Source organism: Mesoplodon mirus, assembly GCF_964341445.2.
Source record: "Mesoplodon mirus genome assembly, chromosome: 3".
NCBI classification, from domain to species: domain Eukaryota; kingdom Metazoa; phylum Chordata; class Mammalia; order Artiodactyla; family Ziphiidae; genus Mesoplodon; species Mesoplodon mirus.
In genome coordinates this window covers 39642096-39669226 of record NC_138978.1, presented here as the reverse complement: position 1 = coordinate 39669226, position 27131 = coordinate 39642096, and the positions used below count along the sequence as shown (strand labels likewise).

Here is a 27131-nt window from a genome sequence, read left to right as displayed (position 1 = left end):
GAATTGAATTCTTAAGGCCACATAGCTTCCGAAAGAGATGATTCCGGCGGACTTTGGTGGCTGGTTTGGGTCTGGCTCGGGAAGGCCAGTGAAGCTCTGAAAGCCAGTGAGCAGGGAGGTGGCAGGTGGCAGGTGGCTGGGGGAGGAGACCTCTGTGTCTGCCTTTTAGAAGCAGGACCCCACGTAAGTGCTGGGAAGGCTCTTAATTAAATGTGTAACAAAATAAAAACAGCCAGAGAGGAAATCTAAGTAGTGCTGCGTGACGGTGCACAGCTTTTCCATGTTCCTGGAGCCTCTCGTCAGATGGCTGTCGTCAGAACAGCCACTTTCTCACACGCCTGGTAAAGCCTGCTGATGAGCCTGACAAGGGTGGTGTTAAACTGACACCCACAACTTGTTAGTATGTGGCTCACTTCTTATTTTGACATCCATTTTCAGATTTAACTAAGTCTAAGGAACTCGGCAAATATTTTCATTTCCCACTGTAGTCTCTCAGAGCCATGGTTCCCTCTCGTTGCTGTCCTTCCCCTCTCTCCCAACCCCCCTCTCCCTCCAACCAGCTTCACATCACTTTTGTTGGAAAGGGCCTGATTAGTGAGGCACTGAGAAATGGGGACTGAAGTGGCAGCGGAAATCCCACTGGAGAAAAGAAATCTGCTCCCATCCTGACAAAATCATTTTGTGTCCATCTTTGGTCAGTCTGAATGGGTTGACACTCAGGTTTACATGGGCTTTGATGCTATCATCACAGATCCTGCTACGGTGGGTTTTAATTTAGGGGGTGCAGATTTAATTTTCCTTCTAAACCTGTTTAAGAAATGACACTCGTGGTTTTGGCTCTTGGTCAGCTTGCCTTTCCTACCTGACCTACCTTTCCTTTGCCTTACCTGGTATTTCTTGAAGCTCTCTGTAGAGTTTAGTGTTCTTTCACCAATTTTCTCTCTTTCCACTTACCCAGGCTCTCTGTATTGTCTCTGTGAAGGGCTTCCACCTTCAGCATGGTGGGAGGATAGGGCGGATGCGGAGTGAGGAGTGACACCGGCAGAGGTGCTGCCCTTGAGGAACTCAGCTTTTCACCTGTAGCTTGGAGACCTGTGTTTACCAGCTGAATAGCACAGGTAGCTGAGAAGCTAGACCAAAGGCTTTTCCAGTGGCCTGTGGGTCTGAGATCAGGAGGACGGGGGTGTGGGCTGGGAGTAGGGGACAAGGAAGAGCTGATATGAGGGTGGACCTGGTCCACGGTGCCGTCTGGGAAGGAGCCCTTTGGAGGAGAGGGGCAGGATCAGCAGACACCGCTGTGGGGAGGCAGGGCCCCGGGGTCTGCTCAAGGTCTGCTGAGAGGGTCCTCCTCCCCCTCCCCCTCAGCTTTGGAATAGCGACCATTGGAGGTCGACTGTGTGAATGCGGGCCTGGCATTTGACTTGAGTGTTTTCCTTGCTTTCCTCGTGAGGTGTGCATGCCACACCCCTCTGTTGGTGAAAGTCTGGAGATTTAAGAGATACTTGCTCAACATTTAACATTATTTTGTGTGAGACCATCTGAACTAATTTTGCAACAAAAAACTTAGCCACCTGGGTAGAAAGCTTTCTGAAAAAAGAATGATAATTTATAGGAGTGCCAACTGGGGGAAAGCACTTAATACTACGCTGTCCAGCCATAGGAAATGAGATCTATTCCAATTACTTCAGTACTCGGACATGACGTTTTTTGTGTTATTTTGTTCTTTATTCATCATGAAGAAGACCAGTCAGGAGGCAGGTGGAAGCGTCTGTGTGAAAGTCACACCTGAATTCACACTCTTTTTTTTTTTCAGATGACTGAACCCTTTCCAGACTACATAGGTCTCCCTTGTTGTTTCAAGTACAAACAAACATGATGTCTCTGATTGAAAAAAAAAAAAAAGACACTTGCTCATATTACCCTACTCACGGCTTGATTTGGGGGCATGCACTCAGTGGGGACTACTGAGGGTCATGCAGCCAAGACTGTGGAAGAGCAGAGACTGCTATCACCTGGAGTGAAGTCCCATGGCGGTGAAAGCACCCGCCTGGGGAGCACTGTGGGGCAGGGACTGTCTCGTGGGGCGTGTAGATGAAGGCTGAAATGCTGAGCCGGTGACATGCTTGATGGGGGTCAGTCTGGGCCCTCTTGGCATCATTCAGCAGAGCTGACCACTTCATCCTTCTTGAAGCACTCTTCATTTCTACTTATGTCTCCTGTTTCTCTGACTTTCCCTTCACAGTCCTTTTGGCAGATTCTTCTTTCCTTTTTTCTTAAATTTGGTGTTTCTTAAATATTGGTATTTCTTCGACCTCTCTCCTAGTTGTCTTTTCTTTTTATCCGACACACTCGCACTTACCAGGGTGATCTAATCTATTCCCCAGCTTCAGTTATTCTCTGTATGCTGTCTTCTCATCTTTTCCTCCACCTGAGAAGTGGGAACTGACATGGCAGCAGTGATCCCACTGGAGAAAAGGAATCGGCTCCATCTGCCATCTGAACTCCAAGCCTTCATATCCAGCCCCTGTTCTCTCTCTTACCTAGATATACACAGACCCCTTAAAGCTCAGGTGTTACTTTTCTCCCAACACCTTGTCCTCCACCATTCTCTTAAATAATGACTGACTGGTACCATCTACTCAGTAGTTCTGACAGAAACCTGAGAATCACCCTTGGTTCCTCCCTTTAGCCATAACAAATTAATTGCCAAATCCTATTGATCCTTTGTCCCAGAGGTTTCTCAGAGTCTTTGCCTTCTTTCCAAACCCACTACCACTGCCCTAGTTCAGGTCACCATATTCTTCTTGGATTCCTACGAAAGTCTTCTTTCTCACTGGTCTCTCTGACTGTCTTGCTTCTGTTCCTTTCTCCTAATTGTAGCAGATTATATCACACCCGCTTAGCAGCCTTCAAGGCTTCCCCTTGCCCTCCAGGCAAAGTCACACTGTTTATTGGAGCTTTCAAGGCTCTTGTTTATTTCTCTAGCCTCATCTCTTGATGCTCTCTATGTATTCAGTCCCCACCCCAGCCAGATGCTCTAACTGGCCAATTCCTAAGGGTCCCTCCTAACATCTTTCTCCAGGTGCCTTCCCGTGTGTTCTTGGAGCACATGTGCTTATTGATACATGAAAGTGTGCTGTAGCTGCCTCAACTTGTCCATCTCTTTCCCTAGATTGTGGGCACCATTACAACCCTAGGACAATGCTTGACATTTAGTAGTTGTTCAATAAATGTGTGTTGAATAAATGAAAACTAAGTTATGGAGTGGGCCTGTGGAATACCCTGCTCAGGAAGAATGGCAGAGGGTCATAGTGGGTAGGTCCAGGGAGAATGGAATGGGGGAGGAAACCTGGGGCCCTGCTGCACCAGCCTGAGTGTGACGGGTTAGAGGACCGTTCTGCTAGTGCCAAGGAGCTCCTGGGTTGCCCCTGCCAGCACTGGGTGTTGGGCCCTCCACGGTGGGTACCGGGTGAGATGGCGTAGGGGGGCCTGGGCGAGGGAGGAGGAGTTTGGTCCTAGGCGCAGTGTGAAGGGCTTTCTCTGAGACATTTGTGCCCCCAGGACTGAGGGCTGGGACTGCTCTGGGAAAGTTACATCAGGTAATAAAGATAGCGAGCCCTTATTGAGCACTTACTACATCCCAGGAGTCCTGCTGTGCTATTTATACATTAATCTCATTTAAACCTTACTACAATCCAAGGAAACTAATTATTTTTGTAATTTTTTTTTTTAACAAATGAGGAAACGGGGGCCCAGAGAGGTAAGTAATTTGTCGAGGGCACACAACCAATTTGTGGCAGGGATTTGAACTCTAGAAGCCATGCGTTTGACCGCTCTGCCATCTGACCGTCTGCTTCTGTCTTCCTTCGTGGCCCATGGCTTTGTGGTTGGTGGGAGCGCCCTTCCTCCTCTCCTTTGTTCGCAACTGAGTGGCAGAGCCTCAGGATGTTCTCTGACACCCTCGGCTTCTGGTACCTGGTCTGGTGTTGGCAGAGGTCTGGACTGTTACAATCATTTTGCTGTGGGGATGTGGTTGGCCAGGAGGTGTGGTGGGGGATGACTTGGGGCTGTCTGAGAGCCTCTTGCTGAGCTACAGATGAATGAATCCTCAGATCTGTTTTAAGGAAACCACTGCCAATATCACTTTGGACACCTCTGTCCTGTAGTATGTTTGAAAGCACGGGGGGCATCTCATCGTGTCTTTAAGCTCATGAAAACATGTCTCTTGGGTCTCCCTGGTGGCGCAGTGGTTGAGAGTCCGCCTGCCGATGCAGGGGATACGGGTTCGTGCCCCGGTCTGGGAGGATCCCATATGCCGCGGAGCGGCTGGGCCCGTGAGCCATGGCCGCTGGGCCTGCGCATCCGGAGCCTGTGCTCCGCAACGGGAGAGGCCACAACAGTGAGAGGCCCGCCTACCGCAAAAAAAAAAAAACAAAAAAAACATGTCTCTTGTCCATGGATTTGCCAGTTGGTCTCAGCACTGAGCTGTATCACCTTTGATTAGCAGCCTGCTGGGGGAAGGGGCTTGAGTAAGAACTCCCTGGCAGTCCTGACTTGTCTCATTTCCTGATACTTTTATCTGTCACTGCAAGCGCTTGGGCTCCCCTCCTGAACTAATTAAGTTTGCATGTGTTTAGACACATTGCCAAATAGGGCTTAGCAAAGCAGAACTGAGCTACATCTCTTTCTGAGTAGGGAAGGAAGGGTACATGAATGCTCCACCACGAGGACCGGGAGAAGTGTGGGTGACATGGAGCCGGTGTGTACAGATGATAAGCATTCTGCTCTGGCCTCCTCGGGACACAGCAGGCCTTCAAAGCAACCTTCTGATGAGCTGGCAGCAGCAGGTGAGGGCCCACCCTCCAGCTCTCTTAGTGAATTGGCGTTCTAAGAGGGCTGAGGATGGAAAGAGGGCAGGCTCTGAGTAGGATTCTTCTCCCAAGCACAAGCAAATCTGAACATAAGTTTAGTGGGATTTGCAGGGGGAGTTTGTAGGCCTGTGTGCTTTTTGCTGCCAGCCTGAACCTACCCAGCTCTGTGGCCTAAAACCACTTGTGTGGCTAGCGGAGTGCAGGGTGGCCTTCTTTCCAGGTCTGTGAGAAGTACATTGGAAACGTGGACCACTGAAGGCCGCACTTTCCTTTTTGCCTTGAAGACCCCAGACCACTCTGCACAGTCTGATGATCCCTGTGAAGTGGCGCCAGGGGGAGGGAAGGAGAGTCATATTGCACAGGATCTCCCCACCCTGGACGTAGGGTTCAGCCTAATGGATCACCACGGTGAGGTGATGGCTGCCAGCATGTTTCCATGTCAGACTGATACCTGCCTTTTACCTAGCGCTGGGTAGCCTGAGGTCTGAGATGTCCCGTGGCATCCTGCCCACACAGCAGCAGGCACGGGGCCTTACCATGTCGTGGAGTCCTCCTCTGAGGTAGGGAGTGAGGGTATTTCCTACAGAAAGCAGGAGAAACAGCTGTCTGCCATGGTCAGGGCCTCGGTCCCATAGCTGTGAGGCCAGTGGGTCAGCTTCCTGGCCGTGAAGAGGCTCTCCGTGGACGAGATCAGCTCAGAGTCAGGGCAGGCTCCCAGTGCACACAAAGTGTGCGCGGGCGGGGTGGGGAGAGGGTTCTGGAGGTTGTATAGGAATTCTGGGCCTTTGAGCTGCAGCCTAAGCCCAGAGAGAACGAGAACCAGACCTTCTGCCCTCCCTTCAGCTTCCCTAGAGCCCTCTCGTCAGCAGAGGTACATGGGGTTAGCCCCAAGAAGGCGGCTTGCGTTGATGGGGTCATGTTTCAGCTGCAGCTAATCCAAGTCACTCGATATAAATCTCTCCCTGCTGCCTCTCCCCTCCCTCCCATCCCCAACCCACAGACAGGGAAATGAGTCCTGGCCCTCGCCCTGAATACATCATGGCAGGCCTGCCTCTAATGAGAGAGGGCCATTCATTGTGGGGTGAAGCTCCCTGCAGAGCCTGGGATGCCATTAATTAAAGGAGAGCCACCTGAAGCCAGTGGTGCGGCACAGCCTGCCACGCTCAGATGGAGCGGTGGTGGGGTAGCCTCGTTAGCCTGACAGCTCCTTGGGCCCCGAGTTCCTGGGCGTGGAGGAGCGAGGGGTGCCCCGCCTCCACCTGAGAGCTCACGGCCTCTGGGGCCAGCCTCCTCGCAGATGCAGGAGGGCCCCCTCCTGCACCTTTCCTGGGGCCTGGACCTGGCAGTAAAGGGGCGCCTGATGGCAGGCTTGGCTGGGGATTATCCATTTCCTTTGGGCAGGCCTCAGGGCAGGAGCAGGCTTCTTTGGAGCCCGAGCAGGCTCCTGGCTCCCGGCTCCCGGTCTGCGCTCCCTTCCCACTCTTCTCCATGTGGTTCTGGAGCTGCAGGTCAGTGGGTGGCGCAGCCTGAGGCCTTCCTTCAAAGCCCGAGTCTGGGGAAGCTGGTGTGCCCTGGAAGGACCTTGGGCCTGCAGGGGCACTTGGGGAGAGAGAAGTCCTGTCGTCGGGTCTGCGAGCACGGCCCGTCACAGGCCGAGCCTCTGGTGTTCCACTTTCTGGACATTTCTAGGCTGAAGGGTGGGGCCCCAGTGGCAGCCTCATCTCCTCACCCCCCTGGAAGGTGTCAGAGGGTCTAAAGCACTTCAGTGATTATAGGAATCCCTGGAATGGAAGTTTTGCTCAGTTAAAACCCTGATAAAAGATGGAGATGTTTATGTAGTGACTGACCAGGCGTTGAGACGTTTATGGTGGTGGGAGCTTCCTGCTTCGGCCTGCTGCAGAGCTGCTGACTAGATGGCTCTTTACTGCTTAATTGGTCCTGAGGTGAGTGTTGCCGCCTGGTTTCTGGTCCCCGGTCTGATAGGTGGAGTGCCCCTTGACCATCCATGAGGCTCTTACTGCCTCTTCCTTGCTGGCAGGAGGGGCTGTAGGCACTCGGACCTTGACCATCGCCCAGAGTTGGGGTAGCTCAGCCAGTCTCCGCCTGGCTTGTCAGGAAGACAAATTGGTTTTGTTTGTGGCTCTTCTGGGCAGTGTCTGGAAGTCTGGTTCTACGCTGCATGGGAGAATCTGACAGGCTGCTTCAGAGAGCCTCAGAACCAGCAGGGCACGGCCTGACCGGGGGCGCCAGCTCTGCTTCCCTGGAGTTCACGTGGTCTGGAGTAGAGGCCGCATGCGGCCTCCCGCCAGGTCACGATGTCCTGCACCTGAGACTCGGGCTGCACTGATTTGTGTTTTGAACATTTTTGGACCTTCCCAGGCCTTGGCCATTCGTTTGGGCTTCTCTTTCCTCTGGCAAATAGAGAGTGAAGGCTGGAGGGTTTGTGTCCTGAACTCCAGGGAGAAAGAGCCACTGTTGATGCTGGAAGATGTTTTCCTTTGGGTGAGATATTTTTGTGTTTCTTTTGAACATCCTTTGTGTGACTCTTGAGACCCAGCTTTTTCAAAAAATTTTATCTTTTTAGAAATGGAGGTATGAAATAGGTACAGCAGGGTGCATACAGTATACAAATGAGAAATGGACAGCTCAATATATTGTTATACAAGTATACACCTGTGTAATCACCACCCAGATCAAGACGAAGAACCTTTTCCGTCATCCCAGAAAGTTCCTTTGTGCCCTTTCCCAGTCAGTAATGCCCTCCTTCTGCCAGGTAACCACTACTCTGACTTCTGTTACTTTTGGATCATTTGCCTCTTACTGACTTTCGTATAAATGGAATCAAAGAAGATGTACTCTTTTGAGTCGGACTTCCTTTGCTCAACATAGCATATGAGAGATTCATCCGTGTTGTTGTATGTATCGGTAGTTCAGCCTTTTTATTGCTGGGTAGGATTCCATTGTATTACTGTACTGCAGTTTATCTGTTCCCTTTCTGTTGGACTACATACCTTCTTTAGTCTTTCATTTTATGTTTGTCGAATAAGTATGTGAATGTTGAGTCTGATACAAGCATCTCCCTAGACCTATCAGCTTGTCCTAATTTCCCTCATCCTTTAAAACCTAATTCCAGTCCTTCAGACATGTGGTCTTCCCTGTCTCTTGTGGAATCTGCACTGGCCTCCCTCTTTTCTGAACCCCTGTGATAGAGAGAGGCTGACCCCAGGCCTGTGGAAGTGGCCTTTGAGCTCTAGTGACCCATTTTATTTATTCTTTCAGCAGATGTTTATTGAATGCCCGTTATATGTTTTACACTGTTCCAGGTATTGAGGATTTAGCCGTGAACAGAGATAAAACTTCCTAAATATCCTGTCTTCATGGGGTTTACATTTCAGTGCATGCAGCCAGCCCTGCCCTCTGTCTTTTGGACCCTGATACCAGAAGAATCTTAGTCTTGCCAAGGCTCCTCTGTCTCCTGGGATTTTGTGGGAGCTTGGTGGCAGTGGCTTTTGCCACCTTGACAGGGCCTCTCCAGGGCTTTCGTGGGCTTTCATCTCCCTTCTCTTTTGCTGCTGCTGCTTGGCAGTGAAAGGGTTTTTCAAGATTGGTGCTTCCTTCCACTATCCAGGAGTCTGATTCCCTCTGTGAGAGGAGAGAATTAATCTCCAACTTTCCATGCCTGTAAGGTGAGTGACCTCTGTTTTGTCAGCGCTTGCCAATCTGTCCTCTAATTCCCAGCCAGGGTAATGGAGACATGACTTTGTGCTAAAGCAAACCACCAGCTCTCCTAGTGCAGATTCTGTCCCGATCCAGGCAGCTCAGAGAGGATCTCCTCACAGGTGCTCAGGCTTCTGGGGGCTACAGAGGTGTTGGTACCTGAGCAGCTTTGGTCTTGAACGGTGATTGGCAGATTCAAGGAGGGAAGATGCCCTACCATCGTATACTCCCTAACCACCATCCATGCCAGTGGGGCGGCTGCTTCTGAAATAGTTTTCTATCCTCAGGCTCCTAAGAGCACATGAGAGGCTGTGAACACCCCAGTGAGGAGGAAGGGTCAGGAAACAGGGATCTTGGAAGGTGAAGGCCAGGGAACTCAAGGCTGCAGCTGGCATAGTGGCCCATGCCCGAATGATCTGTGGACTCTGGGGGCTTAGTTCTGTCGCCTTTTGGGAAGGGCGCCTGTGAGCGGGTGGGATAAATTCTCAGTGTCCCTGGCTAATGGGTGACACGCCTCAGACTTGATAGTTCTGTAAAACTGTTTCTTCCAAAGCCTGCAAGGATGTTGGTTTGGGGAAGAAAGCCAGCCAGCCCAGAGAATCCCGGGAGCCTGACAGGCCTTTTTCTCTGCGATTCTTTCTTGCAGGCAGCCCGAGGCAGCCTGTCTCTTTGTTAACAGAGTGACAGCAATGTGACACCATGGAAATAATTACTAACAAATCACGGTGCTGACTGCAAACAGCTCTCTGTCTTCAGAGGCATGTCAGGGTGCATTAGAGCAGGACTGGAGGAGCGGCTCGAGGGGGCTGAGGAGCAGCCTGTGCTCAGATGCTCTCCTCTTCTTCCCCCACCCTGACCCCTTGCTGCTCTGTCTGACTTTCCTGCTCGTGGCCTTTCCCCACTAGATCAGCTAAGGGACCCGCTGGATAAGTGGCATGTGGCTATTCCCGCTTCCTCTGGGCAGGTAGCTAGGACTCCCGTCTTTGCTAAGGAACACCTAGGTAGTGGTAAGATCCAGGAGTTTTTCCGTTACGGGGCCCCCAAAAGGTGGAAGGATGCTCCATTTTTATTTACTCGCTGCCAGTTGGGACCAGCTTCGCCTGCTGGTGGTTTTGGGGCGATAGTATTTGTGCTAGCTGGACCCAGAATCTGGGGGAAGCCTTGCGTTTCATGTTGGCTCAGCTCCCTTCCCCAGCAGCGCTGAGTTCTTCCTCGATTGCCACAGTCAGTTTTGGGTGAGTCGGCTCTGTCCATTCCCTCTTGGTTAGCAGAGGGAGTGCTCTGACTGTCAGGGCTGTAAATAAGGTTCTTGGTGTGTGTGTCTGGAGGCAGCCGGGTTGGGTGGGGAAAGGAGTGGAAGGAGGGGCAGCGCTGCGATGGCTCCCTCGCTTGCCCCCCTCCCCTCTCATACAATATTTATCCAGGGATGGGAGTCAGATGCAGCGACCTCAGGGTCACCCAGTTAAATAGCTTCTGAACCTCCCTGCATTCTAATTGCTGCAGTTGTCCTTTGCTCTGGAGGCTTCTCCTCCCCATTGTCTGCTGAGGCACACACTAATGGCTCTCCTCCCTGGCCCTGCTGGGAGGCATCTGTGGGGTGGGGGTGTGTGGAGGGAGGGAGAGGGCTCATTGCTACTTCCCTTTCCCCGGGGAAAAGGGAATCTAAGGCCTATTAACAAGCGGCTTTAACTAGGAGGAGCACAGTCCCCTGCGCCCCTGCTGCCACCTCCCCAAAGCTGGCTGGAGAAGGAGGCCCAGGCGGCGGGTCGGGTTGATGGGCCAAGGGGCTTCCCCCATCTCCAGTCGGATAAGCAGAGCTGTGGGACTCGTGACTCCTCTACAGGGGGACAGACCCTTGAGTACTTGGCTGAGGAGCATCATCCTATGTTCCCATGGTCCCACATTCATGGTTTAGAAACGTCTAGTGAGTGGTATTTCCTGTTGGAATATACTGCATTTTGCTCAGAGATTGGCCAGATGCAAAAGTCTTCTTGGTCCCCCGGAGGTTGATTTAGATGATTGATGATGGTAGCAGGTGTGCTGCATTTGGTGATTTAAGAGTGGCACGTGCCACACATCTTCACTAGGACCTCCCTGTAAGTGTCAGTTACCACCCACTTCAGCTCTTCTCTTCCAAGAAATACCATTGGAAACTGCCATCGAAGGCACTAAGCACTGTGTATCCTGGAAGAATATTCCAGCAGGAGCCTAAAGTTAGCCCCTGTTCAGAGTTACTCGGAGCCCAGTAAGTACTGTGCTGGGGACTGTGGGAACTGCCAGGTGATCAGGGCAGAAGGAGCAGCACGTGCAAAACTAATTGCTGGCTAAGTAATAAGTACGGTAGAGCATGAGAACACTACAAAGAAGGTACAAAACAAATGCCATGAGAACCCAGAGCAGCATAGTAGAGAGACTGAATGGGTAGTATTTTTAGCAGGAAACTTTAAAAAAATAAAATGTTAAAGAAAGCCCAATATTACAAACCATAAAAGTTGAGCTCTTCTGGTTGAAGCTGGGGCAAGGCCCTGCCCATTCTTCCTCCTCCTCCCCCAGTCCACAAAGTAGCCCGCTGTCCCTCCTAGCACCCTAGAGCTCCATGGAGCATGGTTTAAAATGCCCACCAGAAGTGTGACTGTGTAGGCTAGGTGTTACACATCCTGAAGGGGTCAGGGGAGCTGGGATCAGGGCAGAGGAGATCAGCCAGGGGTAAGGGGAACAGCTGTGTCCTGGAAGCAGAGGTCAGACTGCATCCCAGATCCTGAATGCTTGCCGGATGCTCTCCTCAGAGCCTCCAGAGGGCATTGTAGGCCACACAAAGGCAGCCCAGGCAAAGGGTCAAGATGGCCACAGGCCAGGTGGAGACTCTGGTGGGGGATGAATGAGGTATCTTGGAGACCACTCAAACTGCAACGGAGTGCCTGAGCCAAAAAGAGAATAGCTCACCAGCCAAGACACTGACCAGAGTACCCTGGAAACCTCCTGTCACCTGCTCACTCTCCTCCCTGGACCCTACTCCCTGCTGCCTGCTGAGGCCTCTGCCATTCCACCTGGGAAAGAGGGCTGGCCGGTCCTGGTGGCCGCTCCAGCACTTTTTGCAGCCGCAGCAGGTGGGGCACTTTCCCTGGAAGAATTGCAGCGGGAGGGACTCCGAAGAGGTGCTTGTCTTATTGTTTCACCAGAGAGGGGCTGGCGAGATACACAGTATTTGGTTTTATGGCACTGGGGAGGTGCATGTTAGACTGTTCCCCAGGGTGTTTGTGGCTCTTGTGTGCTTTGTGTGGTTATTTCTGTGGGCTCCGTGTGGGAGAAATGGGAGTAGAGACAGGTGACAGGTGGGCCACAAAGCGGTGGAGCAGGGAGGTGCTCTGTTCATATATGGTGCCTTTTGGAGGCTTCAAGCATCTGCTTGCCGATGGGGATTTGAGGTTGGTTTTCTCTGGGAGTACGGGCAGCTTGGCCTACGGGGCGTCCCTCTGCACCCGCCTGTGTTCTGGTTTCTGTTTGGGAACTCTCCAGAGCAGCATGTCTGCGAACACTTCCAGCTGTGCTGCCAGACCCAGACGCAGGTGATGGCCTTTCGTCTGTACCATAGGGAAACCAAGAGGAAATTAAATGTCATTTGCCCCCTGCACAGCAGGTCACTGCCAGATCAGACAGTGCTGATCAGAGCTGTGCGGAGAGCACCCGAGGGAAGTCTTGTGCCTGCAGCCATGCCCTCTGGGCTGTGGAGACTCCCAGGTGATGGCCTGGCTCAGGCCCAGGGCTTTCTCTGCCAAGCTGGGTTCACCCTGGCCTGAGGCCCAGCCCTGTGCTACATGGCAGCTGTGGCCCATGCCAGGCCAGAGGTGCATGTGTACCAGTGGGAGGGGGTGGAGGGGCAGGGCAGGGCCTGGCAATAGAGGACACACAGGAGCCAGTGAGGTGATCAGCCCCTCCTCAGAGAAGCTGTGTGGTATTGTGGAAAGAACAGGACCTTTAGGATTGAAAGAGACCTGGGTTTGAGTCCTGGCTCCACTACCTACTAGTTGTAGGACCTTGGGAAAGTCACATTACCACTCTCAACTTCCATTTCCTCATCTGTGAAAGGGAGAGTATAATAAGCTCTGGCTTCTGACATCTGTTGGGGAAGTAGCTTCCTGTTGGGACTGGTGCCTGAGTTTTCTCACCCCACCTCCCCTAGATCTGGAAAGATGGCCCGGAGCCCCTTGTACCTCCTGGGGCCTCAAGTGTAGTGAGTTGGCTGAAGTTGATGGGAAGTGGGGCGGGGAGTGAGTCTGGCTGGGGCCGCACTGCTGGTACTCTCTTCCAGCGTGAGGCCTTTCCTTCTTGTCCTCCTAGTCCTCTCAACCAAGCATTCCAAGGCCTTTATGAGACGAGCACGGGTGATAGTGGCCACCCTCTTAATTGGGGGGCTCAGCTGGCTCCCTCCAGCCTCACACTTGCACTCCCCTTCCTGTTTGGGTGGACCTCAGGGCTCGTCCCAACCCCTCCCTTGCCTTGAGTCCTAGTGGCGGGGCGTAGTTCTTGGCTCTGCAGTGACATTTATTAACAGGGCTTTGGGAAGAGATGTTTTAATACTGTGAATGTTCTCCCTAGAAAACTCCCCACCCCCACCTCACCCCCATCTGAGGCATGGCTGCTGGTGGTGAAATTCATTAGTGTTCCCTGACAGGCAGTGGCGACAGAGGCGCTCGCTGTCTGCTTCCCGCTCCCTCGCTCTCGTGCTCCTGCTTCACGCACACTGATATTTAAAGCTGATGGGCTGCTTATAGACTTCTTGTACCATGACAAGTTTGGGGAGGGGGATGGGGGAGGAAGAGACAGACAAGGAGCCAGCTGTCACGCTGGTATTTCAAACAGTACTCTCTCCTGACCCTTTGCAGGCTCCAGCAAGTGTATCATCTTTCTGAAGCTGGTGGTTGGAATTGTAACCTGCAGCCGTCCCAGAGGATAGGGGCAAGTGTGGGGGCAAAGTGGGCTGAGAAGTCGGCAGTGCGTTCTCCCAAGGCTGTGGGCAGGAGGAGAGTGCAGGGACAGAGAGGGAGGGAGTGAGAGAGTGTGTGTGTGTGTGTGTGTGTGTGAGTGTGAGAGAACGAGAGAGAGAGAGAGAGAGAGAGAGAGAGAGAGAGAGAAGGGGATTGAAGCTCAGTCTCTGTAAGTGCTCCTCAGCATTGCCCTCCCATCCCCAGGAATGAGATGACCCTTTTGCTGTGGTCTCTCCTGGAGTGATCATTATAGTTCATGCTGTGGTTATCTTCTAGGTGGTCCTGAGTATAGGAATCAGGTTTGATTGGCCTCTGCTCCTCGAGGGTCCTGGGTCTCAGTGATACCCATAAATATGTGGTATCAATTCAGGTAGAAAGTTCTCCCACTTTGTGTCTCAGACTGGGGCCTTGGCTTTTGTTCCCTCCTATTTGCGTGCTGATTTTTTGGATTTGGAGAATGAGTACCAAGGTGCTTCTCTATCCACAGCTCCTCCCCTCACCCCCAAGCTTCTTGGGATTCATTTTGGCAACTGTTGAATGGTTCTGGGACTTCCCTACTCTGTCATCCCCAGAAAACTTCTCTAGAATCCTTTTCCTGACCGAGGCACTGTCTTCTCAATGCAGGTGGCCTGGAAGCATCTCCAAAGGCAGGTTTGGTCTCAGCTGACCTCCTTACAGCCAGAATCCCTTCTATAAGTGCTTATTTATAAAATATGTTTCCCTTGGCCGGCTCGTTTAACCTTCCCAGAGCAGGGCATGGAGGTGATGTAACTTGCCCAAGGACACACGTTCACTTGACCAAGTTGTCTCTTAGTGCGGCAGAGCCATGTGCCTGGTGGGGCTTCTACTGTGCTCTCCTTCCCCCCGCCCCCATCAGGGGCTCTTCTAGCTCCAGGGTCTGCATGGGGGAGGTGATCTGGGAATGGACCTGACTCCTCCACTCCCTGCTCTTTTAGCCTTGTCAGTGCTGTCAGTGCTCCCATTGGCTTCTTCAATTTCAGCACAGCTGTGTGTGTGTGTGTGTGTGTCTGTGGGACAGAGAGGGGTTACTGGCCATCTCCTGGTGGAGGGTGGAGCCAGAATGCCTTTTCTCTCTGTAGACTGAAGTGTATTCTTGAACTGTCTAGGATCATCTTTGATGTGCTCACCTCCTGTAACCCCCATTGCCTTCATCCTTCCCCCACACCCTACACACTATCCTGTAGGCTTCTAGTAGGGGTTGCTGGTGCAGGGCAGTGCCTTTCTCTCCCTTCCTGTCCTTGCCAGTCCTGCCCTGCTGGAAAGCACTGAGCGTTCGGCCCACCGGGGGCAGCCAGGCTGTATCTCCTGCCACGGTGTGTCTTGCAGGTGAGATGGAAACTGACTGGCTTTGATAAGTACGAGACTTAAGCATTAATTTTTTATACATCAGCAGTGGCCAAGTGAGAGAATTCAATTATGAGTCTGCCTCTCTCCACCCTCCTCCCCACAGTGTGGTGGTTCAGAGCAGAGACTAAGGAACCTGTTGAAATGAGAAACCCCTATTTCCTTGTTTGACCCCCTCACTAATTCGGGTTAAATTGCTACGCGATTGCAATGGTGACACATGGTGCCTGCCTGTGTTTGTATAAGAGGATGCAGTGGGGGTGGAAGGACCAATTTGTGCAGAGATAAAAGGTGTCACAGGCAGATAACTAACGTCCCAGCCCCGTGCCTGCTCTCATTGTAGCTCAGTTGGCTCCGTGTAGAAGCCCAGCCTTCCCCTCTTCCTTCCTTCCCTCCCCTTGCTCATATTTTACCTCGATGCCATAGCGTAATGATGCCCTGCGTAGTGGGGGAGGAGATAGGCACCTCTGGCTGACAGCCCTTCCTGATAACCAAATTCCAGCCCATCCATCACCAGCTACTCTCCTCAACTTGAGGAAAAGTGATTGTGAAAGGCGGGCCGTTTATCACCCAGGGTCTGTTTATCTCCTCTGGTTAGGGGAACAGAAATAGGAGAGACAAAGAGCTGCGTCCCCAGCTAAGTGTTGCCTCGGCTGGGGTAGCCTGCCGGAGCTGGATGCAGAATCACGTCATGCTGACTGGGGAGGCTCTGACTAGTAGGACTCCCAGACTGGGACCCAGGGGAAGGGGACCTTTCCTGAGGCTCAGCCCTGGGAGTTGGAGACAAGCCTAGGAGATGTGGTGGTTCTGAGATGCAGGACAGCCAGTGACAGCATTCTTTGGGAAGGTTTGTATCAGAATGAGCAAGTGTGGAGCCCCTCATGGAAACAAGTCCAACCCCCCTCATAGGTGACCCCTCGGCAGGAGCTCCCATCTGACTGGTCGGCTGGGTCTGCTGCTTCTGCCTTCCCCAGGCTGGGCCTTCCATGCCTCCATGCTCCAAGGTGACTTTGAAGAAGACAGGGCCTTTCTCCCTGCTCTTGGCCTCTGCACCTCAACACTCCCCTTTTTCTGCATATCAGGTGGCACAAAATAGTTTGCCCTTTGCAGGACAGCAGTATGTGCTTTTGGGTACCAGGACTGAAAGCCTACATCACTCCGAGATCTGGGTCCCACAGCTTTTCCAGAGAGGCAGAGGGGGATCAAATATGGCCTCCAATTCAGCTGACTTCTTCCTCTTTAAGGGCTTGAGAGTGACCTGCATCTCCCCAATTTAGAGTTGTCCCTAAGACTTGCAGAGAGAGAAGCACAGAAGGAAGAGTGTCCATGACCTCTGCCAGAGCTTGTGCCTGCTCTCCTGCTGGTCCTGGCTCTTGGTGTCTGCCAGTCTGTTTGTCAGACCTCCATGCATGCTGCTGGCCCCATCGACTCAAGCCTAGTAGGTCTAGCAGAGTCCCCAGCTCTGCTTCACCCAGTCTTCAAAGCTGAGCTCTTGCTAACAGTGGCTTCATCCCGCCCATACCCATTAGCAAGGGTGACGTTCCCTTAATGAGCTAGTCCCCTGCCTTGGCTGGCGCTGAGCTGTTTGCCATCAGGGCTGTCTGGACTTAGCCCAAGTGCTGGGCTGCAGGTGGTAGGGCTGGATGAGGGGCTCCTTTTGCTCTGTGCTGTATGGGCAAGGTGCTGTTTCTTACACCCCTATTCCTCCCATACTGTTCTTTCTAAGTAGGAGAGGGCTTTCTTTGCTTTCTTTTTGTTATTTAGCAGTAGTGATAAAGGAACTTGAGGAGTACCATATCTTTTCTAATGCCCCCCTGGATGGAGCAGCAGGGAGCCAGCCAAGCATCAGCAAGATGGTTTCACAATGGGTTCTGATGACCCTAAGGGGCCAGTGTGATAAGAGCAGGGCCACATGGTAAACGCCAAAGGCAGAGCCCCTCTCTGGCCCTAGGCCCCATAGTATTTGGAAAGCAATCATATCCCTTGGTTTAGAGCCCACAGGCAGGACTGGGGTTGGTGTGTGTGTGGGGGCTTCCTTAAAGAGGGCCTCTTGCATTCACAAAGCTGAAGGAAGTTTTGATTTGGTTGAAAAAAAATCCCATTGCTTTTTATGGCCTGGACATAATTGGCTCTTTTCTATTGGCCATCAGTGATGTCATTCCGACCCTCATAAAGAAGGGGAAATCACACCTGTGGACTTGGTGCATAAAATTTCATTGGGCAGCAGTAATAAGCATGGCCAGATGATGTTTGGGCAGTTGAGGAGCTCTGTGCCCAGTGATCCCAGCTGCCTGGAGACCTGGGCACCATAAACCTGCCTGCACGTTCATGCCCGTAGGCTAGTCCAGGGCCCACTGCCAATGGCTCTTTTCCTGGGATCAGTATCTGGTAGGAACTCACAGCATTCAGGCCCTTTGTGCCAGGGTGACTTTGCCTTTTTCTTTTCCAAATTGGTGGAACCATATACCCACTGGTACCCACTGACCCTAGCCTTAGGCTCCTAAGAACCGTGGACCCAGGTGTGACCTTGAGCACTGACCATCGTGCTACCTAACCCTCTAAAGCCCCAGACCTTGCCTTCCCAGGGACCACAAAGACTGCATCCAAATGACTGATGCCTTGTGTAGTCAGAAGACTTAGATCCCATTTCTAGTTCTGCCCTTGGCTTGTTGTCTGATTAAGCAAATCCTTTTTCTTCTCTGGGCATCAGTTTCCTCTTTTATGAAGGGGTGACAACTACTCTAACCTACCTTCCTCACAGGGTTTCTCTTGGTGCTCTCTAAGCTGGGCTAGGGTTCTGTCATAGAAATGTGTAGCTCTCTTCCCACGAGGCACCTGGGAGTTCAAGTTCTGGCATATGGCTCTGTGTCTCTTGTGAAGATAGGCCTGCGTCCTGCTATAACTGTACTGCTTGTATCTTGAAGTCACATAGCTAGGACCTCCCATTAGCTGGAGGACTCAACAACCTGAATGCCTGTGAGTCTGCAAACAGCATGTGACCAGGGCCCCGAGTGAGAATGATGGTCCCGCCTCCCTCTGCTTCAGTCAGCCAGGGGGCCCAGGCAGCACTCTGGATGCGGCTGAGCCATATCAGAAGCTGAGTCTCCAGCCTGACCATCTGTCTAGTCTGTCCTCAGTGCGGCCACTCTGGTATAGGTCCTCCACCAAGAGAAACAGGCAGGATCCTACTGAGCTAGACCCTTCCTACCTGGGTAGAGAAGCCTGCAGCTGACATCTGCCTTTGAAATCCTGCTGAAGAGGGAGCCCTTCCCTCTCCCAGGACCAGCCAGCCAAAAGCACTCCTGGCCTGTGTCAACTAAAAGAATCAGAGGGTGCTGGGCTTGGCTAAGGGAGAGTATGATAGGTGACCCAGGACCCTTGCCTTTTGCTGGCCAGTCCCCTAACCTGCTCCTTTGCAGATTCTGGTGCTTCTGGTGGCCCCCTTCACTCATAGGTCTTAATATGATTCTTCAAAAATAGCTGACCTGAGCAAGCATTTCACAAATACCAAGGATAAAGAATATGAAAGAAAAATTGCAGGGAACAAGAAAATTATCCAGACATTACAGTTCTGCTTCTTAGGCAACCACATTCTAGTTCCTAAAGCTACCTTTCATCTTTCAAAATCTTGCCTCATTTCCTTATAATCTTGGTCCTTGGTTCCCACATGGGGACATCCTACCTGGATACCCCTTCATCATCTTGGCCTCAGCCAGAATTTCCCTCCTAGGAAACTAACTGGTTGTAGTTGATGTCACTGTGCCACCTGGGTGTTGAGAGGAACCTTCCCTTGGAAAGGTGTCTCAGGTCTTAGAAAAGTAAATCCTTAACTCTACCACCTGAAACATGGGCACTGACTTCCAACTAGTGTCTGTCAAATAACTGAAGAATAATGGATGGAAGGCTGACTGTCCTAACACTTTCTAGGGTAGAAACAAGTCATTTCGACTGGATTCTTTTTGCCAAACCTCCTAAAAAAGGAGTTTGTACTTGTGATCTCCACTTTCTTATCTCTTCTCACTCTTCAACACGTCGCCTGCTGCCTTCTGTTCCCACCAGCCCACCGATGCCAAATTCATTGGGTTTTTCTCAGCTCTATCTTGCTTGACCACTCTGGCATTTGACACTAATGACCTGCTTTTTTTTTTTTTTTTTTTTGCGGTACGTGGGCCTCTCACTGTTGTGGTCTCTCCCATTGCGGAGCACAGGCTCCGGACGTGCAGGCTCAGCGGCCATGGCTCACAGGCCCAGCCGCTCCGCGGCATGTGGGATCTTCCCGGACCGGGGCACGAACCCGTGTCCCCTGCATCGGCAGGTGGACTCTCAACCACTGCGCCACCAGGGAAGCCCCTAATGACCTGCTTTTTAAGTTCAAAAATCAGTTATAAATATTCCAGAAAGGGTAAGCCTGCTTTCATCATCATTTAGGTTGACCACAGGTGATGTGAAGTGAGGTCCAAAGAGCATGTGTGACCTTGGCAATCTGATACCCTGAAAAAGGTCCAGGAGCCTTGCCCTCTGGACATGGAGGTGGGTTGGGTGAGTCCCGACTCATGGTACGTTATCTCCTACAGAATTCTCGAAGGAGTTGAGGCTATGCGACCTGGAGAAGGGAACTCTGAGGAAGCTCCCTAGGCTCTCAGATCTTGGGAGGGTTCTGCAAGGAAGAGATAGAAGTCTCATTCTCTGTAGTTTCTAAAGACATTTCTCAGACACATGGGTAGAAGTTACAAGAGACAGATTTTAGTTTAGTATAAAGGAGGGCTGTTCTGAGAATTGAAGGAGTCCAAAATTAGAGCCGACTGCTGTGTGTAGTAGTGAGTTCCTTGTCTGTGGTGGTGGTCTGGTAGGGGTGGCCTGGTTTCATTTTAGCCTGAGACATTAGCCTGGGCCCTCTGCTCATCTCATTCCACACTCTTCCCAGGTGATCTCGTCTACTCTCATGGCTTTAATTTTACTTAAATTACGTTAATGACTTAACAATTTATATCTCCAGTCCCGACCTGTCTTTAAAACTGGACATCCATCTGCCTCTTAGACATCGTCCCCACTGCCAGATGTCTCCTAGGCACCTCAGACTCAACAGATGTTGAGTGCTTAGCACACATCAGGTGTATATCTAAAACTGCATTCCCAAACTCATGCCTTCATTTGGTGGGGTGGTAGGGGCGAGGCAGTGGGAGCAGTGTACCCTGGTTTAGGGAGACACTGTATGAAGAAAATTTTAAAACAATAATGAAATTAATTAAATGCTGGTCCGCTTCATCTATTAGATATGCTCTCTGCGCCCCTAACTTTGTCTTTGTATCTGTCTCAGTGAGTAGCATGAAGCGGGCCAAGCCACACACCTCTGAATTGGGTTCTACTGCTTTCTCTCATTGGGCCCCACATCCCATTCGGTCACCAAGGCTTCCTTTATATCTTTTCCTGTTGCTGGCTCGCTGTCTCTACGGCTACTGTCTAGTCTCCTGGCTACTACTTGGCTTTTTTAGTGTATTGTTTTTGTTGCCCCCAGAACAATCTTTGTAAATCACAACTCTTCTGAGGCTCTCTATTGCCTGTGGCCAAGCTCCTCTTAGCAAGAAAACTCCATGATCTTCCCCAGCTGATATTTCTAGTCCCCTCCACCATCCTTCCATGTACCCCAATGCTTCAACTTAAGGCTTTTTTTTATTTTATTTTATTTTATTTTTTTTTTTTTTTTTTTTTTTTTCTTTTTGCGGTATGCGGGCCTCTCACTGTTGTGGCCTCTCCCGTTGCGGAGCACAGGCTCCGGACGCGCAGGCCCAGCGGCCATGGCTCACGGGCCCAGCCGCTCCGCGGCATATGGGATCCTCCCAGACCGGGGCACGAACCCGTATCCCCTGCATCGGCAGGCGGACTCTCAACCACTGCGCCACCAGGGAGGCCCCTTAAGGCTTTTTTTTAAAGTTTATTTATTTTTGGCTGCCTTGGGTCTTCGTTGCTGCGCATGGGCTTTCTCTAGTTGTGGCGAGCGGGGGCTACTCTTCGTTGTGGTGTGCGGGCTTCTCACTGCAGTGGCTTCTCTTGTTGCAGAGCACGGGCTCGAGGCGCGCAGGCTTCAGTAGTTGTGGCTCACGGGCTCTAGAGCGCAGACTCAGTAGTTGTGGTGTGTGGGCTTAGCTGCTCCACGGCATGTGGGATCTTCCCGAACCAGGGCTCGAACCCGTGTCCCCTGCATTGTCAGGTGGATTCTTAACCACTGCGCCACCAGGGAAGTCCCAACTTAAGGCTTTTTATCTATTTCTTTTTTTTTTTTTTTTTTTTTTTTTTTTTTTGCTGTACGTGGGCCTCTCACTGTTGTGGCCTCTCCCGTTGCGGAGCACAGGCTCCGGACGCACAGGCTCAGCGGCCATGGCTCACGGGCCCAGCCGCTCCGCGGCATATGGGATCCTCCCAGACCGGGGCACGAACCCGTATCCCCTGCATCGGCAGGCGGACTCTCAACCACTGCGCCACCAGGGAGGCCCTATCTATTTCTTTTATTATCCATTCCATTGAACAAACTGTGAGCCCCTTATGTGCAGGAGTTAAGTCTTACTTTTTGAGGCCTAAGTGACTGACTGTTATTGTAAAACATCAGTAAGTGTTTGGCTGAATGGATTTGTGTGGGCGAAACGGCATCATGAGCTGGAAGGGGAGATAATTTATAAATTATAATTTAAAGAGAAAACAAGAACAGGTTCTTGGTTTAGATTCTGACTTCTTTTTAGCCCTCTGTGTGGTCTCTTCTCTATCACAGAAAGCCTATTGCTTGAGACTTAAATGTGAGCCGAAGCCCCTGCCCAACTATCTCTAAATCACATGCTCTTCCTCTCTCTCCTCCTATCTTACATCTCTGCCTCTCTGTGTTACAAGATGACGACAACATCCTGGTGCATTGGCAAGAACATAGGCTTTGGAGTGAGACAGACCTGGGTTCACTTCTTGGCACTATCATGTTTTGGCTGTGGAATCTTAGGTAACCCCTCCTCGTCTATAATATATACAGATCTACCCACCTCACAGCATCTCTCTGAATTAATGTGAGAATGTAAGTAAGACACTTAGCGTGTTGTAGGCCGTCAGAAAGCAGTGCGGCTGATATCATTTTGAATAGAGTCTCCAGGTTCTCACAGTTGGATCTGAGGGCTGCATCTGGAGCCCAGTGTCCAGAGTGTTGGAAATGGGGTGCCTTTCTTGGGTGGGGTAGGACCCATGGCTAGTGGGTTAGCCTTGAGATCACTTTGTCTTATAGACTCTATTGGATTTCCTGTTTTAAGACTCCGTACCTGGTACATGGGTGCTCAACTTGTTCTCTCCTCCCTTTCTTCAGGCTCCCGGGCCAGTGCCAGTACTTGGGCTTGCCAGTGGCAGATTACTTCAAGCAGTGGATTAATCTGAAAAAGGTACTGTGTCTGAGTCCCACTCCATGCTTCCTCTGGTTCTCCTTTGCCTCAGACCACCCCCCTCTCTTGCTTTCTTTTCTCATTGCTGTTTTCATCTTGTTGTTCTCATCTCTTTTCTTTTCTTCTCTTTTCTCAATACCCTTCCCTAGCTAATGTGTGCTGGAAGGTTGTGGTTATTTCTGGGAGTGGGGAGCTGCTTGGGGGACCAGGCTGCTGGGTGGAGTTTGACACTGCCCTCCTTGGTGTTAACCCAGATGTGCAGAGAAGTCCCGATTAAGGGTAGTTTCCAGGTTCTTGCTTGGAGCTCCACCTCTGGGCTGAGCTGCATTGCCTCTGGGAGGGAGGTGGTCCTAGCTCAGCCTCTGGGAAAGTATCATGAGTGATCATGAGTGTGGCCTCTGAGCCACCTGACTGGCCCTGGTATCTCCTTCGGGTTGGGAGGCAGAGTTGGTTCAGGCGGGCTTTGGTCCTGTCTAGCCCCAGTCGAGCTTGCTCATGTGAGGAGGGCTGTGGACACTAGAGCCCGCTTCCCTGTGAGCATGGGGGAAGAGACTGGCACTCATGTAGCACTGAGCACCTGGGGAGTGGGCACTGAGGCTGTGGGCTGGGAGGGACCCCGTGTAGCTAGGAAAGTGGGCCTGGCAGAGAATGAATCACCCAGAAAACTGTACTCTCCTAGTGTGTGCTGTCCTTCCTAGGTAAGCACAAGAAGGGAGGTGTAGGAATAGACGCTGCAGACCCTTGCTCTGATAGGATCCTGGCTCTAGGAGGCCCAGGCCACTAGGGAGACTGACTCCCATTAATCCCTGTGATGTAAGGGCAACAGACCTGGGGCAGCCCCAGGAACCCCATGCCGTTCAGTGACTCCCAGGAAGCTCAGAAAAGGGAGAACACACACCAGAGGTCAGAGTAGTGGCTCCCGGGGGCCCCAGAGAAGGGAGAGGTCGTTGGAGGCTCAGGCTGGTATCATGGGGATTTGGGTCTTGAACTGGGCATTCAAGGGAGGTGGGATTTGGATCTGAGGAGGAGAGGGGGCTTCGGGGCAGGGGGAGCAGCATGCCTTTGGTGTGTGTGAGGGCTGGAGCTAAGTGAGCATTTGGAGGAGCACTGGAAGACAGTGACCTTGGACTTTGTTCCGTACGTCTTAGGGCAGCCGCTCTCTGTGGCAGTGTTTGTGAACTCCTTTGCTTTTCCCTGGTGTACAGGTCCTTTGCCCTCTGGCTTGTCTGTGCTTCGACCCCTCCCCACCTCTCCCGATGATCTCCCTTGCAGCTGAACAACAGCTGCTTACTACCTCCCAGCTTTGGCTGAGGAGGCCAGGCTCTGTCCTGCCTTCAGGCCTTGGCCTATGGCCTTCCCTCTGAAGCACCCCCAGTCATCTTCATCGGGCTTATTCCCTCTCCTTGATGATTCAGCTCAGGTCTCACCTCCACTGAGAAGCTTTGCAGTCGAACTCTTGCCTTGAGGCTCCTTGCCACTCTGGATATCAGTGATCTTCGAGGGTTGAAACTGAGTCTGTGTGTTTCCTTGCAGACGTGTTCATCCGAAGCACAAAGACTGAGTCTGGTTCCTCTCTGTGTCCCCGGTGGCCAGATCAAGGCTAGGTGCAGAGTGTGTGCTCAGTGAACAATTGCTGGCTGGCTGACTGATCTCTGAGAGCTGGCTCCAGAGAGGCCCTTTCACGCGGGCCTTGGCAGGGCTACGCGTGCGGGTGTGGCCAGGCCTGTGCTCCTGGAAGACGGCGTGCCAGCTGTCAGAGTGCATCTGAGGCTGCTTGCTGGCCTCGGCAAATGCAATGTGAAGGCCCCACCAAGCGAGGCAGGCGCTGACCATGAACAATTGCTCTGTGAAGTTCACTAGACTTTTTGGTGTATGGATAACTCCCTGCCTCTAGCTTCCTCGGCAGAGAAGCAGGAAAGCAGCCGACCCGTGCGATGACATTGCCACTCGGGACTACCTCGGTGCTGCTGGCAGTGGAGGCGGCTGTGCTGAGCCTGCTCAGCTTGCTCGTCTGCCAGACTGTGCTGAGCCATGGAGCGGGGAGTGGGTACCAGGGGAAACTGAGGACTCTGTGATCGCCTCTTGGAAGGTAGACTGAGCAGGTCTAAGAAAAACCAGGGGTCTCACCCCTTCCTCTCTGCCCTACAGCCACATCGTGTTCCAGCTGTGCTTAAGGGCCCAGTAGGAAAGATGACCGAACTCCAGTCCTTGCCAGCAGCCATGCAAGATAGGGAGGCTGCAGGGCCCCAGAGGTCCAGGCACATGGCAATCGTTCTGATCTCTGTACTGCATGACTTAGTGCAGGTTGCACAAAGATTCCTGCACCCTTAAAAAGAGCAATGCTGAAAGCTAAGCCAGAGAGGCCATTGCCAGGGTTGTGGGAGTACCATGTAAAAGCCTCACTCCTGCCTTCTGTCCCCATGTGGGACCCAGGCCCTGGCTGTCTACAGGCTCCTCTCCCATCCTTGATCTTACTTTGTCCTACCCCCTTCCCTTCCTCTCCTCTCCTCAACCCCCCAGCAGGGCTTTGCCCTATGAAAAGAATGGGGAGGGTCCTGGTCTGCTTGGCCACCTAGACGTGCTGAGTGAGCACCTGGGACTGAGGTAATGGTCTGCACTGACTGACTAAGGCCTCCAGTCTGAGAAGAGGCAGAATGTTATCTTTCAGCTGCCCTCTCCTGTCCAGAGGCGGTGTGGGCTGCGTCAGGGAAGGACAACTTTTCTAGGGCCAGGTTTCCACATCTCCTGTCTCCACCTACTTTCCTTGTAGCAGAGAGGAGCAAGCCAGTGTTTGCTGACATTTGGAATGTCATTGAATGATCTATACTCTCATTGAACTGTCAGCTTAGAGAGGACTTGGGGCCCTGCTTCCAGCCGCCTCCAGGAGGTCAGAGCTGTCACTGAGGGGCCAGAAGAGTACACACACACACACACACACACACAGACACACACACACACACACACACTCGTGTGAATGAATACACTCAAGCGAGTCTACCCAAAATTGTATGTATGTATCCATACTTGGATACATGTGTATACACATATTCACCTGCAGAAATATCTGAAAATATACACAGACACGAATGTGTTTATATATACATATTCATAAAATGTAAGGGCACTTGCACATATATAAACATACACATCTGCATCAATAAGCAAAATATTTTTGAGCGCCTTCTGTGTTCCACGTACTGTGCTGGGCCCTGGGAATATAACAGAAGAGATGGATGTTAAACAATTTCAATTGTGTTATAACACTAAAAAGTTCAGAGTCATGGAATCACATCACAAGGGGACCTGACTTATTGGGGTGGAGGGAGGAAGGGAGTCTAAGCTGAGACCTGGGGGGATGAGCAGGAATTGGCTAAGCAGAGAACCACACGTGGCAAGGCCCTGGGGTGAAGAGAAGCCTGGCAGCTTCATGAAACTAGAATGTAAGTTCTATGGGGGCCAAAGAACTTTTGTCTCTTCTGTTTACTCTGCTGTCTTCATCACTTTGGATAGTTCCTGGCACACGGTAGATGTTTAATCATTATTTGTTGAATGAGTGACTGCCTGAAGCACAGTGAAAGTGGGGAAGAGAGAAGGCTGACATAAGATGAAACTGGAGGGGAGTCTGTAGACCAGACTTTAGATTTTGATCTTTATCCTTAGGGCGAGGGGAAGCAATTACAGGGTACTGAACATAGGAGAGGCATCATCTGATTTGCATTTTGAAAAAAGTCTCTCTGGCTGCAGTGTAGAGAGAGCTAGGAGTAGATATAGGGGACCAGTACTGGTTTTTCTTAATGGGGCTATAGTTGGCGTGTTGGGATGGGGCACATCATCATGTGGGCAACATTGCTGAACTCGCAGCATCCCCAGTCCCTGTTCATTGAAACCAGTAGTGCACCTCTCCAAGTCACTGTGACAACTAAAAATGCCACCTCCCCTCGACAGACACATACTTTTCCGGTGGCCTGGATGGTGTGGGAGTGGGGAGGTACCGTCCCTGGTTGAGAACCAGAGAATTGGGCCATTCCAAGTGAAAGATGATAGCTACTGGGATTAAATTGTTAGCAGTGGAAATGCAGAGAAATGGACTGAATCTGGAGTGTTAAATGGTACAGTCAGTTCTGCTGTGATGCAACATATACCTCCCCCCAAATCACCATTGCTGTGGAAAGTTGTGCAATAAAAATGGGGTTAGGTGCACAGTACTCACAAACTTCATCAGCGACACATGAAAAAAGATGGGAATCTAATAAAATAAAAATTATGGGTAGCATGATTTTACACGTATTAAATGGTTAAGAAATACATAAATACTATGATAAATATGGCATTTTACCTTGAAAAAAAACGTGAAGTTTGCTTGTGGAAATGGGCATGAGAAGGGTTGTAGCTTGTGAGTTATTGTGAAGTGGCAGAAAGAGAATTCTCTGAAATCAGAGATTGTACTCAGACGGTTGTGGCTTGTAGCACATGTGGCGATCCAGGTAGCTGGTATATGTTTGAGGTGTACGCACGTGTCATTTTGTTTATTCTTACACAGCTCTGTTCAGCTGGGTGTAACTTCCTGTGTTTATCTTGTATTGCTTAAGGACAGAGTCTCACACAAATGTACAATGTGCGTTATGCTAAATCGTTCCCTAGGACTTCAGTTGCACTGGAACAAATTTGCTCTTTCAAAACAAGTGTTACAGCAGAATTGACTGTACAATAGATAGGAAATGGTGACTGACTGGCTGTGAGGGTTGAGGATGAAGGAGAAGACCATCATGACTCCCAAGGTTTAT

At 51.3% G+C, this 27131-nt stretch overlaps 1 protein-coding gene across 5 annotated transcripts in view; it reads left to right on the top strand.

Annotated features, from left to right (window-relative positions):
* The window catches only part of ERI3 (ERI1 exoribonuclease family member 3), a 130385-nt gene that overhangs the window by 46648 nt on the left and 56606 nt on the right, over window positions 1–27131 (top strand). For all 5 annotated transcript variants that reach the window (XM_082613646.1, XM_082613644.1, XM_082613643.1 and 2 more), the window contains one exon: window positions 22275–22347. In XM_082613646.1, coding sequence (XP_082469772.1) covers window positions 22275–22347 — 73 coding nt within the window. The remainder of the gene's footprint in view (window positions 1–22274; window positions 22348–27131) is intronic.